At 39.9% G+C, this 17,671-nt stretch overlaps 1 protein-coding gene across 11 annotated transcripts in view; it reads right to left on the bottom strand.

Annotated features, from left to right (window-relative positions):
- Positions 1-234: 234 nt before the first annotated feature.
- The window catches only part of LOC117252677 (uncharacterized), a 191,815-nt gene continuing 174,378 nt past the window's right edge, over positions 235-17,671 (bottom strand). For 10 of the 11 annotated variants that reach the window (XM_033619742.2, XM_033619743.2, XM_033619747.2 and 7 more), the window contains 6 exons: positions 4,230-4,397; positions 2,707-4,107; positions 2,551-2,592; positions 955-1,020; positions 705-771; positions 235-613 (listed from right to left, as the gene is read on the bottom strand). In XM_033619742.2, coding sequence (XP_033475633.1) covers positions 543-613; positions 705-771; positions 955-1,020; positions 2,551-2,592; positions 2,707-4,107; positions 4,230-4,397 — 1,815 coding nt within the window. In that variant the 3' untranslated portion in view covers positions 235-542. Of the gene's footprint in view, positions 614-704; positions 772-954; positions 1,021-2,550; positions 2,593-2,706; positions 4,108-4,229; positions 4,398-12,368; positions 14,609-17,671 lie in introns of those variants that run through there. The other variant, XM_078174123.1, reaches the window with a different exon arrangement.

Here is a 17,671-nt window from a genome sequence, read left to right as displayed (position 1 = left end):
TTCTAATCATGAGAAACCTAGAAAATAGTTGATGAGGTTCCCTACTTGAGTGTACGTGAAAATACCAAATTATCATCACACATCAATTTATGACTCATTGATTCAGAGTGATTCGGGATTAACTATGCATTGCTTTTTTTAATTGTTCCTCCCTCTGGCTTTGTGCATGTCACCTGTTAACAAACCAAGGCGCACTAGACTTCACACATTAAAATAAGCAGCATGACGCAACTGTTTCAAATACCATTTCACAGTTTTATTCACCACATTGTGTCACTGAACTTTACATTTCAGATAAGTCATACTAGCTAGAGCTAGAGCTTCCCATCACAGAAATAACATCACTATCCAAACATCTTCTAATGCTCTTTGGGGCCACACTATTTTCTTCTGACCAGTCTTATTGCACCAGCTTTAACAGTATCACCCTAGTGAAGTTAATGCTTTTAAGTTTCTGGTTATGTACTGAGAAATCGTACAATAAAAGGTAGATCTTTTGATTCAGTAATGAAATTAATTTTATGTGTACAGTTTGCGTTGATTCAGATATTGATGAATGACTCTGATGCACCAGTACTGCTTGAGTTAGCAGCTTCTGACACGCGGTAGATATCTGAAAGACAAATAACAAATTGTTTGTTTTGTATAATTGTATGTTGATATATGTAAATGGGGAAAAAATGCTAAATTTGAAAACGACATACATCGTCTTCCACGCAGTCGACTTATCCAGCTTAGTCCACTGACAGAAGAAATGCCAGTACTTGTACTCTGGTAGAAAAAAAAAATGTGTAAAAGTTATTGCATTTAACAAGTCTGTAGATTTATCCATAGGTAGGATACATCAGGGTCAAAACGTGCAAGAGTTTATGCAATAGTTATATATATATATATATATATATATGTATATATATATATATATATATATATACATATATATATATATGAACTTACTCTTGCTGGGTTAGAGCCAGAGCCTGTGCTTGATGTAGGTAACTTTCTTGAGAGGATAGAACGGATCTACAGGCACAATTAAATTCATGTCAGTATCAAAATCAATAGTGTCCAACTGCCCTGCAACATCAATACTCTAAAATAATAGTTTGACATTTGGGGGAATTATTGTTATTTAATGAGTTTTAGAGGTGATAGTAGGCAGATATTCTTTGTAATGTTTAGACAGAGCCAGGCTACTTCCTCCCAGTCTAGCTAGGCAAAACAAATTGCCTCCTGTCTCTAGCTCCACACTAAGTGCTCAAAAATCTGTGTGGCAGTGGGGGAAAGTACCTCAGTATATTTTCTTAGGAACTGTACTGTCCAGTGTGTAGTATTTAGTGGGATATATTGGCAGGAATTGAATATAACATAATATGTATATTTTCTTTCATTTGTAATTAACCTAAAGTAAAAATTGTTGTGTTTTTGTTACCTTACAATGAGCCATTTATATCTACAAAGGGAGGGGGTCCTCATCCACGGAGATCACCATTTTGCACCGTCATGTTTTTATAGAACAGAACAGATAAACCAAACACTGACTATAGATAGGGACACCATAGTTAGCAACCTCTTCGTGACAAGAGTGTAAAAAGATACATTAATTTATTAAAATGTATTTATTTATTTAACATGGTTTAAATCACCTAGGGTCTCATTTATAAACATTGTGTACGCACAAAACAAGACCTGAAAGAGGCATACGCCAAATGGTGAGGGGGAAGGCTGATTGCAAAAACTGTAAAAAATTTGATGGCACACACAATTTTTGGCTTTTGTCTGAATGAACATTTGTAGTATGGATCCTATGCACTGTTTTATAAATGACACCCCTGGTCCATATGTTGGAAGAGGAATAGACCTTGCAGAATTCAGCTTCCAGTAAAAACCTCCTAAACAATAAACACTGAAGGAATTCTACACAGGGAAAGTTCAAGCTGGTTACAGCCTTCGATCCTCACCACTAAATGCCACTAAATCCCCCTAAATCTTACACACTGCAATTTAGAGGTATTTGTATTTGACTTGAGTATTTACATTTTGTGCTGCATAATACTTTGACTTCACTTCATTAGTGAGGGAAATATTGTACTTTACTTTTTTTCTTTATGACTATATTTGATAGTTACTCTTTACTTTGCAGATTACATACAACACCTGTGAAAATACAATGGATTGCTATAGGATAAAAAGCAGAAAAATGTCCTCCACATCAGCCAACTTCAACAGTAAAAAACCTGCTAAAACATTATTGCATCATGAAATGGAACCATATAATATATGATAATAAAACATTGACCATAGGCAATACTTTTTTTCATACTTTAAGTACATTTTGATGGTAATACTTTTGTAGTACTTTCATTTGAAAAGATTTTCATATTCAAGATATTAAGTTGCAATGGAGTGTTTTTACATTGTGGTATTAAATAAAGGATTTAAATACTTCCCCAACCACCACACAGTATTGTATTTGGTTTCTCATCTAGCTCTCCTCAAAGCAAAGAAGTGTGTCTCCCAAAATGTCAAACTATTTCTTTGAAGTCATCTTACCTTTGAGTCAAACAGTGTCCCAAATACTAAAATAAAGAAACCCTGTGAAAAGAATGACATTGTGCACATTTCTTTATAATTTGAACGACAAACAGAAAATATTTGTATACATAAATACTGTCATGTTAGCATTAACCTTTCAATGGATGCAAATACCTGTAGTGAATTGAAGAATGCAAAGGCAATATGGATTCCTCTATCTGTTGGTGATATCATGGTTCCCACTCCCAAAGACCAGGTCAGTCCAAATAAAGGAGTCAAAATGACCACACACCTTATAATGACCACCATTGTATGCTTTTCATCTGTTTGAGCAGCATCTCCAACACCCCTTCTCAGCATTTTGAACAAGACCACAATTACAATTAAAATGTTGATGAAAACTATAGTCAAGGCAGGTATCACCATGGCCAGCAGGGCCATGGACTCGAACCAGTTGAGCCAACAAGCCTGGTCTCTCCTGATGTATTCATTGTTTGGTGCCGTGACAGCAACAGTAATAACAGCTATCATCAGAGGGCACCCGTAGCCTAAAGTGAAGCCAATGGCCAACATGGTTGATTTGGACATGTGGGAGAAAACCATGACCGTCCGGTAAAAGAGCAGAAGGCCTGACACAAGCATCCAAAAGAAAAGCGCAAGGAAGAAAAAGTGCATAAAAAATGTTGCCGTGCTGCATGGTCCAACTGAAACTGTATAGTCCTCCCTTGGGTTTTCAAGGGGGTTCTTAGCAATTGAGGCAGCGATGATGAAACAGATGTCAGCAATCAACAGGGACAGGGCAGTGTTAATGATGGAAACATGACGCATGAAGGCAGTGCTATTTCTGGTAATGGCTTTCCAAACATATCCTTCAATAATGAGACATACAACTAAGCTTGCCAGAGATATCCCAACTCCAACATAAGTGATTATATCCAAGGCTAGTATCAGGTCTTGAGGGATGTCTGTTGCCATCAGAATTGAGAAGGAGGTGAGATGGTTACAGCTGCAGGTTATGGTGTTGTTTATGTCGGAAACAAACGTACAACCCTTATCATCCCAAGCACCCAGTTTATCAAAGAGTGTAAAGTTCCAGAAGACGCACTGTGGGTATAGTGAAAGGGAACTGTTTAGCTTGTCGTAGCTCAACGTAACATTCCTAATTGTTTCATTTATTTGGACCAGCACCACAGCAGCATTGATGGCATTAGCAGTGACAGTGTCGTTACTGGTGGTGTTGAAGAGGCTGACTTCAAAGCTGGAGTTTCGTGGTGGCATAACATTGTAAAGGGTGGAGAAGGTGATGGTAGTGATAGAGACGTTGAACAAGTTGGTATCTGGAATGTCTATGAGGATGCTGTTGTTCAGATCGGCCCTGAAGGAGTTATTAAACGTGGTTCTGTTGAGCAGGATCCGTTCAGTTGCAAAGTCAAACTCACCGACCAACCCATTAGAGAGGGACTCCAGTGATGCCAATAATTCTGAGCTTGCATTGCGAGTTTGATTTGCATTCAGAACTGCCCAGGATTCTCTTGAATCATCACCAATGATGACATCAACTGTTTCAAGTATATTCTGCAGATAAAGAGACATTTCATTGTAATGAAACAACCTTATCATAAAGTCAAAAAGTACATTTGTTGACGTTACACCCATAACCTTTACCAAGAGGCCACAGATGGGAGGGTTTAACCAACCTCTATGACAGGCCGAGTGACTTCCTCAGTGGAAACAGTTGCAATGTTTTGTATGATGTCAACAATAGCTGATATGGTTGCAGATGAATTTGCAACTTCTGTTTTTTCTTCTCTGACAGTGGCACTTAGATTCACCACAAAGACTGGTACTTCCTCCACAACCAAATCCTAAAACAATGAAACATTAACAACACAAAAATATGTTACCACATTTTTGTGTGAGATTTTAAAGTATTTGTGACAAATGCAGAGATGTTTCTTTCTCGCCACTAGAAACTGGTACAGACAACAGTTGTGCACTATTTAAGACACAACAATAGAGGGCAGACTAAAATAATGTGCTGCTGTTATGCTGGGTTCAGAGAACACAATATCAGCCTGAATATAGCCCAACGCAGCCATCCTACAGGATCCACTCCGATCATAAGTGACAGTTGGTGTTGTGTGCATTAATCATTTGCTTTATCCTGTGTAATGTATCAAAGAAGACGACAACCAATGCCATGTCTGAGACCCCTCACTACTTTTATGAGAAAGTCTAGCATATTTGAGTTATTTTTGTCATCCACAACTACTCCCATTACAGCCATCACTTTGACCAATAGGAACACAGAGTGATCTGCTACAGCATCACAGCCTTTTAGATATTTCCTCTTGGGACGTTACCACAACAGAGTGAAAAATGAAAAATGCTGGCATGAAACAGCAGAGACACTTCAGCAACCCAGTCAGTCAGTACTGCCATTGCATCAAGCTTGCAAACAGTGTTTTTTTCTTCATAATGAAGAAAGATATAAAGGAATAAAATTCACAAATAATGGTGGGGCTTTTATTTACCACAACTGCAGAGGGTACCAGCTTCATTTGAAAAATACTATATTAGACATAAGACTTTATTTATAGACACAGGCTTTTATCTCTCATTACCTCTGTATTTTTCAATTTTTATCTGTAATCCACTCCTGTTTGCCCCATTAGATTTAATGCATTACACACATTATTTCAAACTCAACATGTCCAACATATCCATTTAGAAATTAAAGCCCTCTATTCCATTTCAGTGGACCGAATTCCTTCAAGTTATAAAAAAGGCTTTTATAGTGAAACATTTGCAGGAACTTGTGATGGAGTGACAATTTTCATAGCATACTTCAAATGTAGCTCCTCCCATCTGGTGGCACTTTTTTACATTATAACTGTTGGGATTCACAGGACCACAAATGATTTATTATTTGGTAAAATCATCAAGGGACAATTTAAAGGCTTTTTCCTCTGCATGCTCTTTGTCTTCAAACAAAGAGGGCTATGCAACACCCATCTCCACAGGAGATCTCACCTCACACCTCAGTAAGACTCAAGTCCCAAAACTTGATTGGACAAGACCTTTTACAGTGACATGTGACTCTGTGATGTCACAGACATCTGTACAAGATCTGCTCCCTTCCACAGAACTTTCTCTTCTTGCTCCAGCTGCTGAAGCAGCTGCACACCGCTCTCCGGCTGGGCTTGGAACAGCCCAGAGGCCCAAACCCCTGCTCCAGAGGCCCAAACCACTAAAGGGAGGGCAATTGATCACAGACTCTCTGACCTGAAACAGAAAGGTAGAGTTGCAAACACAAGGTTTGCAACTGGCTTTCCAGCAACAAGGAACTAAGTGAGTTAGCACCCAGCGTCTAACTCTGCAAGGACCCCGAGTGACCAGCTTCCTCAGATCAGAACCTTTGGAACAAAGGACCCAACAAAGACTGCAGCTGAAACCACACCCTCCCAGCCTTCCTTTTCCGGCTTTCTCCCATCTACTCAAGGATCGGTAACGTAACAACTGGGCATAGCTTATCACAGCTTTACAGGCTAAGCAAGACTGTTTGACTTGTTGTATGTGATTTGATGCTGTTCACTGAGTTATTGTGATTGTTGGCAGTTAGGTCATTGATTAGTTGGCTTCGCCAAAGCTAAGTGTTTAGTTTGCTAATACTGTTCACAAACAGATTCTTGCACACAACTAAACAATCTCTGCACTAATCCAGACCATTTGCAACACACGTAACATTGACATAGACTCATTAACAAACAGGCTTTCAACAGAGCTACACCCAAACAGGCATTTCAAAGTTCCCGCTTCTTTTCCTTTGTCTTTGTCCTGACCATACAGTCAGACAAACACCTCCCCCGAAACTGAAGCAGCCTTGATTCGGCCATTGTGGTAGTTCTCTGTTGTCAGCCATTTTGCTTTGTAAGCCAAACGGCTCCTTGATCACCACACCCGCCTTTGTCTTTCTCTTCTTTCTCTCTCTCTCTCACACACACACACACACACACATATACACACCAAGCTTGTATATAGTTAGTTAGAATTTGTGTGTTTTGGTTTGCTTTGCTAATTTGTGAATAAATATAATTCTTTGGAATCATACCTGCTGTCTGTTTAATGCTGCACAAGAATGAATGAATAGTCAACCTCTGCTGCGTCAAGAACTCCGAAATCCTTCAGGCGTTACTGTTAATTTTGATTGTTGTCATTAATTTAATTATTAATCAAACTCCAAATTAATAGTTTAGCGTATTTTATGAGACTGATATCTTTAACTGGCTATCATTTTTCCCTTTACGGGAATGGTGCCCCACGAGGTGATTTAATGTTAATTAAGTCACATTATTTAACATAATTATTACTTATTAATAATAATTATTAATTATTTCCGATAGCCAGTTAAATCCCAACATATTTGATGCCTCCGTGTGAAGCCTAACATGTTGACCCCAGCATTTTTGGTGCCGCCGTGTGAGGTAAATATATGTTGATTCCCAACATAACATAAATAGTTTTGCTGGGGCATGAACAGCCATAGTAACTAAAAATAAATAAATAATAGTAATCATAACAAAATTTGGGCACGAATAATCCGATGTGATGACATCATGCACATTATGATAGATGATGATTGGTGGAGGACCAACTTATAGTCTGTCAAGTCTATCGACCAAGTCCCAGCAAGATTTTATGTTTCCATTGTCACCAATCTGAGGTAGTGATTGGTGAATAAACATGTCGTGTAATCTAAACCTGGCATTAGGGATGTCTGGTTCTTTAGGCCCCGATTGAGTCCTTTAATACCAGGTATCTGCCATACAGAGTCCTATCCGATATTCACTTAAATGTTGATTAAATATGTATCTGACACACTGAAAAAAACAGCTGTAGCCAACCTAATCAGGTACAACTTATTTTAAACAAGCTTCTTCAATCAAATACTGAGGGTCCTTGTTCAAACAAAGTTGAAAAGCTTAAATTATTGTTGTGATAGAAAATAAAAGTTTAACTGTGAGATTGTGTCTCTTAAAATGTATGTGAGGTGATTAAATAGAGAGAAGACAGAGAGCACTCTAACCAGACAACAGATGAGATTAATTTTTTCCTATTTTCAGGTTTCTCACAGAATTAATAATTATTTGTGATAGCTGTTATGACCTGTGTTTGTCACTGTTTACTTTCGCAGTATGCGGCCTGCTGAATATGCGCAGTAGTGTTTCTCCTGCTGGCCCTGAGTTCCCGCTCAGCTCATAGACTTTACACTATGATGATGTCACAGATTTTAGAAACACTTTTCTCAGCTTGAGGAACATTTTAGAAATGTAAAATCTCCATGTATCAAAATTTCATAATAGAAAGAGTCATAACTGACCTTGTTTGCAGCTGGAGGTGTCCTATCAAAAGTTTTACAGACATCTCTTTCATGATAGCGGCCTATGGGGAAAATGTTTTTGGGCTGCAGAGGATTTGCCAGGGTTCTTAAGCAGTATGTGACTATGCAGTCTGCAAAAATGCAAAATGCAGCCTGAAGTTTAGTTGAAGCTTATATTAGGCATTAGCAGTCTAGGTTTGCCAGATTGAATGGATATCAAAGTTACAATCTATTTGTTTCCCTTTTTTTTGCCAAGCTTCAATAGAGAGATATGTCCTGGTAGTCGCATTGAAAGGACAAAACACTAGATGTGAATGTGTGCTGGAGGGGGGCTAAAGAAAAGGAAGAAATCTGATAAATAATTTATGATGGCCAGTTAACCCAAATCAGTCACACAGCTGTCCAATGCTAGTTATATTGGAAATAGACAGCAGACTCTGAATGGAACACTTGACACTGGATCTACAAGGAACCTCTCTAAGAGACTCTTTCATAAGCTACTCTCTATCATTTCAGTTGCTCATGCTGCTATGTAAGAATCATGTATGCTCCATACCAACACTATAATATGCTCTGGTACAAGACTCATGAGCAGGACAAGAGGAGCCAGTTATGTGCACTCATGTCACATAATCAGTAAACAAAGATCTTAATACAAAAATGATCTACATCCTGAAATCAGAATTAAAATAGTAGTAAGGTATTGAATATAAATCCCAGGGTTTGCTCCTAGGCTTTGCCATAATTTTTTTTTTTTTTTTTTATGTTAAGTAATGTTGTCATGAGACTTTAACATAAAAAGGCCAGTTGCATTATAAATAATTCTAAAGTTAGATGAATGGAGAAGGGCTAGAGGAGCAATCAATTCAATGCAATTAATTCCTTTAAATCCGATAAATCACCAGGTCTAGATGGGATTCCGACTGAATTCTATAAGACATGTTTTGCTTATATAAAAGATCCCATTCTAGCATGTTTCAATTATTCATTTCAGATTGGTAAAGTAAGCGGAACTCAACTCAACTCAAGGAGTGTTTGATCTCTCTTTTTAAAGCGAGAGGCAAATGGTCGATACAAAGATCCAATTAGATTAAAAAAACTGGAGACCTCTAACTAATAATAATGAATACAATCTAAATGTATTGCCTCTAGAATCAAAAAAGGCATTCATGATATTGTGGATAAAGATCAGAATGGATTTATTGAGGGTAGATCTGTTGGTGATAGCATCAGACATCTCTAAGAAATTATTGAACTGTATGAAAAAGACAAAAAAACTGGTCTAATCTTTGTGGCTGATTTTGAAAAGGCTTTCAATACAGTGAAATGGGAGTACATCTATAAATGTTTATAATATTTTAACTTTGGTACCTCTTTGATAAAATGGGTTAAAGCAGCTGTGCGGAACTTTTCGTTTTCGTTGATTATAGCGACCCTTTGGTCGAAGCAGTATGACACCCACAGCCTGGTGTCGTAAAATTCCGACTGCAGCCGGCAATTTCCGCATGCATTTGTTTTGGAGAGCAAGAGGATTAACTAACGTCAGGTCAGTCCAAGTAATGAGTGGAAACAGCAAAATTACTCAGTAAATTCTCCTGTCGTGTTTCTGTTCTGATCTAATCTAATCTGTTGTGTATTTTGAGCTACTAAGGCTACCGTAGTAGTGTGAGCCTCAAGTTATTCTGGGTAATGTAGTAACCGTTGTTGTGCTACTGGAAACAATGAGAAGCAGCCGTGTACGTTCGGTGTAAGGAGGAATAAACAGTTAACAAGTCATCTGCTGAGTCTGCATTATTATGTGAAAAGAATACTCAGACGATTTGGGAGTTATGCCCTTTCTCTATCATTTTCATATTGAGACAGCGGTTAGCAGTACATCTTGCGCGGAGGGATACACCGGTGAGCAACTGCTGCAGCTGGCTCTGGGACAGGTACGCTAGGTCACTCGGTAAAAGCAAACAAAGGGACGACACGGATGATATTACTCACTCGACTGAAAGCTGTCCATCAGCTCCTGCAGGCCTGGGGCCTTTTTTTCCAGTTCATCTTAGGAACATGAAAAAAAGTTTCAATCACGCCAGGATTAGTGATTGCTGCAAAGTTTTCACTCCTTGTGATGCACTCTCTGCGGCGCTTTTCCTCCTGATGATATATCTCCCCAACGATGGTTGCACTGAATCCCAACACATGGAGTTCCTCATCTGTGTACTCCGGCTCAAACAGGTATGGCTCTGGATCTGTGTCCGCTACAAGAAACTCTTCAAAATCGCGTTAAAAGTCGTCCATTGCAGCTACTATAGTCCGGAAATATTGCTAGGCTAAATAAACAGCTGAGTTTTGTTTACAAGCTACGTCTGTGCCTGCTCACCGGTGTATCTCTCTGCGGATCACAGCGCAGGACGTACTGACCCCCTATAAGCGCAATGCTAACCGCTGAGACCCAGCCACTGGTCATACAGACACAAAAAAGATATCGATCATGTTGTCTCAATATGAAAATGATAGAGAAAGGGCATAACTCCCAAATCGTCTGAATATTCTTTTATGTGAACATACACAGTGAAGACATAACATAATGCTAACACAGCAAAGCTGTTACCTGCAGCCTTTGCTTGCAAAGCTAACGCTACTAACGTTAGGTCAGTCCAAGTAATTAGTGGAAACATGCTAACATTACACACAATTTCTTATAAACTGAGGACAACTACCTGCTGTATATTTGTGTTCATGGTCACAGTCACAGATAATTTAGATGATGCTCCTTCTTTATCCGCCATGACATCAAAAGTACAACCAAGTCCTCATAGAAACATCTCTGGTAAAACTGTTAGGTGTCATGTGTTCAGCAATGCCCGTTGCGTACTGCTTACTCCAAGAACACTGTAAACACGGCTCCTTCTTCTGTGGTTTAATCGCTGCGGGCGAGCAGAATCACTTCCGCCTCAGGTGCCGTATTCTGGTTTGCTGACTTCCGCTGTGTGTCCGACCCGAGCGAGGCTACGCTAAATAGCCATATAGAGAAAGGCTTTTTTGTCACTGTTGGGTTCAAATAAATATGCGGATCTTCAAAGGGGGGGTGATACAAACTAGGGACAGTTTTATTAATGGTAAAAAGTTCCGCACAGCTGCTTTAAGGTGCTAATTTTACTTAATAATCAATTAAGTAAAATCCTAAACAATGGTTATCTTTCACAAAGTTTTTCATTATCTAGGGCAGGGGTCTGCAACCTTTGCCATTAAAAGAGCCATTTTTGACCAAAAATAATTTGAAAAAATCTGTGTGGAGCCGCAAAACATGTTTGAGCCTTATAATCAAGGTAAATAGCCTATTAAGTCTAAATTAGCTTATACTTATGATCTAAATAAGCATTTGTTAATATGTCTTACCATAAGGTGGCCACTGTGCAGGGCACTATTAATAATTATCTAGTACTTAAATTTTGCAGAGCTGGCAGTGAGAGCAAACAAATCTGTCCACGCACTACTACATTCTCTATTTTATTCAATTTACTTTTTTGGATTTGGCATCCATAGCTAACCAGCCATTGCTATCGAGGTTCAGCAACATTTGGATTCATAGAATGAATTTCCATAGAATTCTTTTCTCAAAGGCTCAAGGAGACACTTGACAGGGGCTAAAGAGCCACATGTGGCTCCGGAGCCACAGGTTGCCTACCCCTGATCTAGGGGAGTCAAGCAGGGTTGCCCCCTATCCCCACATTTATTCTTACTGGTAATCGACATTATCGCTAAAAATTAGAAATAACACAAATATTAAAGCTTTCAATAGTTATGGACAAGAATAAAAGATTTAATTATATGCAGATGATACAATTTTCTTTTTGACAACTTTTTGAATGCCTTACTTAGAGATTTAGATGGCTTTGCAACTCTGTCTGCTTTGAAGCCATATTATGTGTTATTTTGCGATTAGGTTCTTTACATGTTTCTACATTTACACTAACTTGCAATTCAGCGCTCATATGGTCAGATATATATATATATATATATATATATATATATATATATATATATATATACTATCAGATATTAATATATACTTTCGACATATTGTACCACAATAGCCATAATTAGAATTATAATATTACTTTCATTAATGCTGTTGTAAGCTACTGTCATTACCGTCTGTCCTGCATCTCTCTCTGTCTCTGTCTCTCTTTTCATCTCACTGTGTCATACGGATTACTGTTAATTTATCATGTTGATCTGTTCTGTACAACATCTGTTGCATGTCTGTCTGTCCTGGAAGAGGGATCCCTCCTCAGTTGCTCTTCCTGAGGTTGCTACCATTTTTTCCCCCGTTAAAGGGTTTTTTGGGGGGAGTTTTTCCTTATCTGCTGTGAGGGTCCTTAGAACAGAGGGATGTTGTATGTTGTAAAGCCCTCTGAGGCAAATTGTGATTTGTGATATTGGGCTTTATAAATAAAATTGATTGATTGATTGATTGATTGATTAGCAGCGGGATTGTGATGTCCTTCAGGTGGCACAGCAGTAGTCTTTCAAAGGATTTCATGACCACAGATGTCAGTGCGACGGGCCTGTAGTCATTTAATCCTGTGATGGAGGGCTTCTTGGGGGCCGGGATAATGGTGGAGAGTTTGAAGCAGGAGGGTACTTCACACAGCTCCAGTGATCGGTTGAAGATCCGAGTTAAGATAGGGGCCAGCTGGTCAGAGCTGACTCTGAGGCAGGAGGGATACACACCGTCAGGTCCCGGAGCCTTCCTGGTCTTCTGTCTCTGGAAGAGCCGACACACATCCTCTTCACAGACCTTTAATGCAGGTGGGGGGCTAGAGGAGAGGGGGAAGGGTGGAGCTGGGGGGTGCAGGTAATCCCTTTGTGTGGTTGGAACATATGAAAAGGGCCTTTTCAAACCTGCAGTAGAAGCTTTTCAGGTTGTCTGCTTGTTGGAGGTTTTCCACTGAGTGGGGGGGTAGTCTATCAAAATCGTTGCAAAACTCACTGGGTCATTGAAAACTGGCAACAAATTTCCAGTGCAGGACTGATCAATGTGTAGGAGTTCCTCTCTGGTAACCCTGATCTCTTTTGTCAGCTTGTGTCTGGCCTGCTTGTACAGGGCCCGATCCTTGCTCCTGTAGGCCTCCTCCTTGTCCTGGCACAGCCGCCTGAGTTTGGGTGTGAACCAGGGTTTGTTGTTGTTGTATGTACAGAAAATCTTGGTCTGCACACACATATCCTCACAAAAACTGATGTAGAATGTCACAGTGTCAGTCAGTTCATTTAGGATGAAGAAGCATGTTCCGCCTCTCTTCGTTTTCCCCGAGAGCTCCGTGATGCGGCCCACTCGGAAAAGTTGGAATCCCAGCAGCCATAATGCGCTGTCCGGGATATGTTCACTGAGCCAGGTTTCAGTGAAACACAGGGCAGCAGATTTGCTTAAGTCTGAGTTTTTATGAGGGAGCAGCAGCAACTCGTCCATCTTATTTTCCAGAGAGCCGACATTCGCCAAGTGTATAGACGGGAGCGGAGCATGTAATCCCCACTGCCATAGCCTCACCAGTGTTCCTGCACGCTTGCCCCGTCTCCATCTCCAGCAAATCCCAAGGAGAGCTGCTGCACCTCTAGGGTTGGGACTCGTTAGGATTTTAACGATTCCAATTCCTTACAGATTCCTTCTTAACGGTCCGATTCCTTGCCGATTCCTCTTATCGATTCCTACATTATATTCATTATACTTGCTATACTTAAACAGGTATATAATAAACACAAATGCAATCATACAAATACAAAAACTTTATTCTAACTGTTGTGCAGTACAATTAGATGAAAATACTGTCATGACATCTCAACTTCATTAAAAGCATAGCTGTAGATGAACAATAGATGTAAAAACACACAGAAACAATACATCTGTGATCAGTTCCCTAATTTTATTTTAACAATTTTCTAAATTATTTTCCTCTTTTCCAATTTTTCGTTTTATTTCATGGAAGTGATCAATGTAAGTGCACTTGTCCTTTAAACTTAATAAAAAATAAAAGCTAACAAAATAAAAGACACCTGGTACATTCGTTACAGCTGTATCAGTTTATAGAACAGTTTTGAACAGTTAGAACAAGAGGCTACACTGCAACGTGCAAATCATTCCTTCTCATGGCTGCCTGCGCTTTCCCTGTCCTTGCGGGTGCAATTTGCACTGTCTTCTCTTCTTCAAACTACAACACCCATAATTCATGTAGGAACTGCTGCAGCCAATGTGCAGCCGGTGGGAGCTGCATGACAACTAAACCACTATGATCAGTTTTTAATGTTTTATCGGGCAATAACTACTCCAGACTCTGCTGTAGTGTAATTTTCGGGACAATCAGGTGCTGTTTGTATTTCGGGACTGGCATAGTCCTGTGACAAGCTGTCTGCCCTAGCACGCAAGTATCTGACCTCCGACACGGCACAGTCCCGAAATCCAAGCAATTGTCCAGAATCCTGAATCCTGCCCTGATTATCCCGAAAATTACCGGGTTGCCGGGGAGGTCAGATACTTGCGTGCTAGGGCAGACAGCTTTTCATAGGCTCCTGAGTGAGCAGACCGCCCCTGCAGGGGACAGTCATCAGTGCTGATGCTGGGCTCTGCTCTGTAGCGCTGCAGCTCTCCCACAACTCAAGCACAAAGAAGCCCAATCGTACGCCTACAGACGGATTTTATAAACGGCAACTCTGTGGCATACAGAAACAGTAAAGTTAGAGATTAAAAATGAGATTAACGTGATCAAAAAACATAGCGTGTTAAATATGGCTGTAATTAATTATTCGCAATTAACGCGATAATTTGACACCCCTAAGAAATAATAGTTAGCATGTTAGCCGTTAGCCTAGATACAGCCGGGGCGCACCTAGTAGCGTCAGACCTGTTAAAACGTAAGTGAAATGGCATACTTTTCAAGTGCAAAGTTAGTCCACTAAACAAGCTTTTTTCCACAAAGACCGCCTCATATTGTTAGGATAAATGTCAGAACATATAGAAAACAACATGTAAACGTGTTGTCTTACCTTAACCGTGTGCTGCTGTGTTTGTTTACCATTTAACTCTGCTTTCCAAAGTGCGGCCGAGTGAGAACAAGCAGCAATCTCATACCATGCCTGAAATCTCGTGAGAACAAGCAGCTCTAGATAAAGCCCAGCTGGATACTACTCCAGGTGGAGGGCATTACCGGAGATTACAGGCAACAAGTCGGAGATCAGTTTGGCAAAGTAAAATGGTTTGTAAGTGTGCATTTCCTAATTGTGAAAACAAAATGTGGCGGTACAAATGTATGATCTAATTTATGAAGCTGTTAAAGATTCCATGTCACAGTATTTTCAATTAAAAAAGTTAAGTTGTTTTTTTTATATGTTGTATATTGTGTTGTTGTGTAATTTGTATTTGTTTTGTTTAAATAAATTTATATATCTTATCTTACTATCTTACTATATAATGACGAAAACTCTGTGGGTGTGTGTGTGTGTGTGTGTGTGTGTGTCTGTGTGTCTGTTCTACGTTTTTCTCCTCACTGACTCGGTCAATCTATGTGAAATTTAGCACAGTGGTAGAGGGTAATGGGAGGATGCGAATGAAGCAATATTACATCAGTTGGCCAAAGGGCGGTGCTATAGCAACTGACTGAAATTGCAAACTTTGAATGGGCATATCTCATGCCCCGTATGTCGTACAGACATGAAACTTAGCACAGAGATGCCTCTCCTCATGAGGAACAAATTTGCCTCAAGAACCCATAACTTCCGGTTATACAGATTTTCTGCCATTTTGAATTTTTTGAAAAACACTTAAAATCGATCTCTTCTTAGGAAGTTTGACCGATCTGCATGAAACTCGGTTTCATAAGGGACCAATATCTAAAGTTCCCTCTTGGCAAAAGTTGGAAAAATTACTAAAACTGAGCTTCTATAAAGCAATGAATATTGCGGAGGGCGTGGCTCATCACATAAAGGTGTATAACATCTCAAGGGTTTCACCGATCACCATGCAACTTTGTAGGCATATGACCACACATAATCTGAGGGGACCCCTCCATTATTGACCCGATCAAACAAAATGGGGGCGCTAGAGAGCTAATTTCTTATCTAGGCCTAACCGCCATATCGATTTTTACTAAACTTGGGAGATATGTAGAACAGGACGCCACAAGATGACTGGAGAAATTTAACTCTAATTGGCAACTGGGTGGTGCTATAACAACAGAAAAATGCTTAAAAATGCCTAAAATGCGACTGATCACTGTGGCTGCCCCTGTGGCCGAATGCTTGTTTTTTTTTTTTTTTCTTATAATTTTTGGTATGACTAACTCATGGTATGGTATGGTATGCTGTACATAATCACGGAAACTGTCAGTGTGTCATTCTGTCAGTCAGTCATTCTGTCTGTCCCACATTTTTCTATTCACTGACATGGTCAATCTATGTGAAACTGCACATAGGCATTAAGGATTGGCATAGGTAGAAGATGACAATGCTACTCTTTCCAAATGACAGTATTAGTATATTCTTTTCCCATGTGAACTACCAGTGCACCCCACTTTTAAGTCAATACAACATATAAACACTTTAACTATCTGCCTTCAATGTGCTACCTCAACTACTAATGTAAAGTTTTAGCCCACTAACTATCCCACTATTGGCAATGGTACTACTGTACTTTCAATAAAGCAATCATACTATCAAATTCACAAAAAGTCTGCCTGTCTGAACATATATATACAGTACAGGCCAAAAGTTTGGACACACCTTCTCATTCAATGCGTTTTCTTTATTTTCATGACTATTTACATTGTAGATTCTCACTGAAGGCATCAAAACTATGAATGAACACATGTGGAGTTATGTACTTAACAAAAAAAGGTGAAATAACTGAAAACATGTTTTATATTCTAGTTTCTTCAAAATAGCCACCCTTTGCTCTGATTACTGCTTTGCACACTCTTGGCATTCTCTCCATGAGCTTCAAGAGGTAGTCACCTGAAATGGTTTTCCAACAGTCTTGAAGGAGTTCCCAGAGGTGTTTAGCACTTGTTGGCCCCTTTGCCTTCACTCTGCGGTCCAGCTCACCCCAAACCATCTCGATTGGGTTCAGGTCCGGTGACTGTGGAGGCCAGGTCATCTGCCGCAGCACTCCATCACTCTCCTTCTTGGTCAAATAGCCCTTACACAGCCTGGAGGTGTGTTTGGGGTCATTGTCCTGTTGAAAAATAAATGATTGTCCAACTAAACGCAAACCGGATGGGATGGCATGTCGCTGCAGGATGCTGTGGTAGCCATGCTGGTTCAGTGTGCCTTCAATTTTGAATAAATCCCCAACAGTGTCACCAGCAAAACACCCCCACACCATCACACCTCCTCCTCCATGCTTCACAGTGGGAACCAGGCATGTGGAATCCATCCGTTCACCTTTTCTGCATCTCACAAAGACACAGCGGTTGGAACCAAAGATCTCAAATTTGGACTCATCAGACCAAAGCACAGATTTCCACTGGTCTAATGTCCATTCCTTGTGTTTCTTGGCCCAAACAAATCTCTTCTGCTTGTTGCCTCTCCTTAGCAGTGGTTTCCTAGCAGCTATTTGACCATGAAGGTCTGATTCGCGCAGTCTCCTCTTAACAGTTGTTCTAGAGATGGGTCTGCTGCTAGAACTCTGTGTGGTATTCATCTGGTCTCTGATCTGAGCTGCTGTTAACTTGCGATTTCTGAGGCTGGTGACTCGGATGAACTTATCCTCAGACAGAGGTG

Source organism: Epinephelus lanceolatus, chromosome 13 (assembly GCF_041903045.1).
Source record: "Epinephelus lanceolatus isolate andai-2023 chromosome 13, ASM4190304v1, whole genome shotgun sequence".
NCBI lineage: Eukaryota > Metazoa > Chordata > Actinopteri > Perciformes > Serranidae > Epinephelus > Epinephelus lanceolatus.
This window is presented reverse-complemented; position numbering and strand designations above follow the sequence as displayed.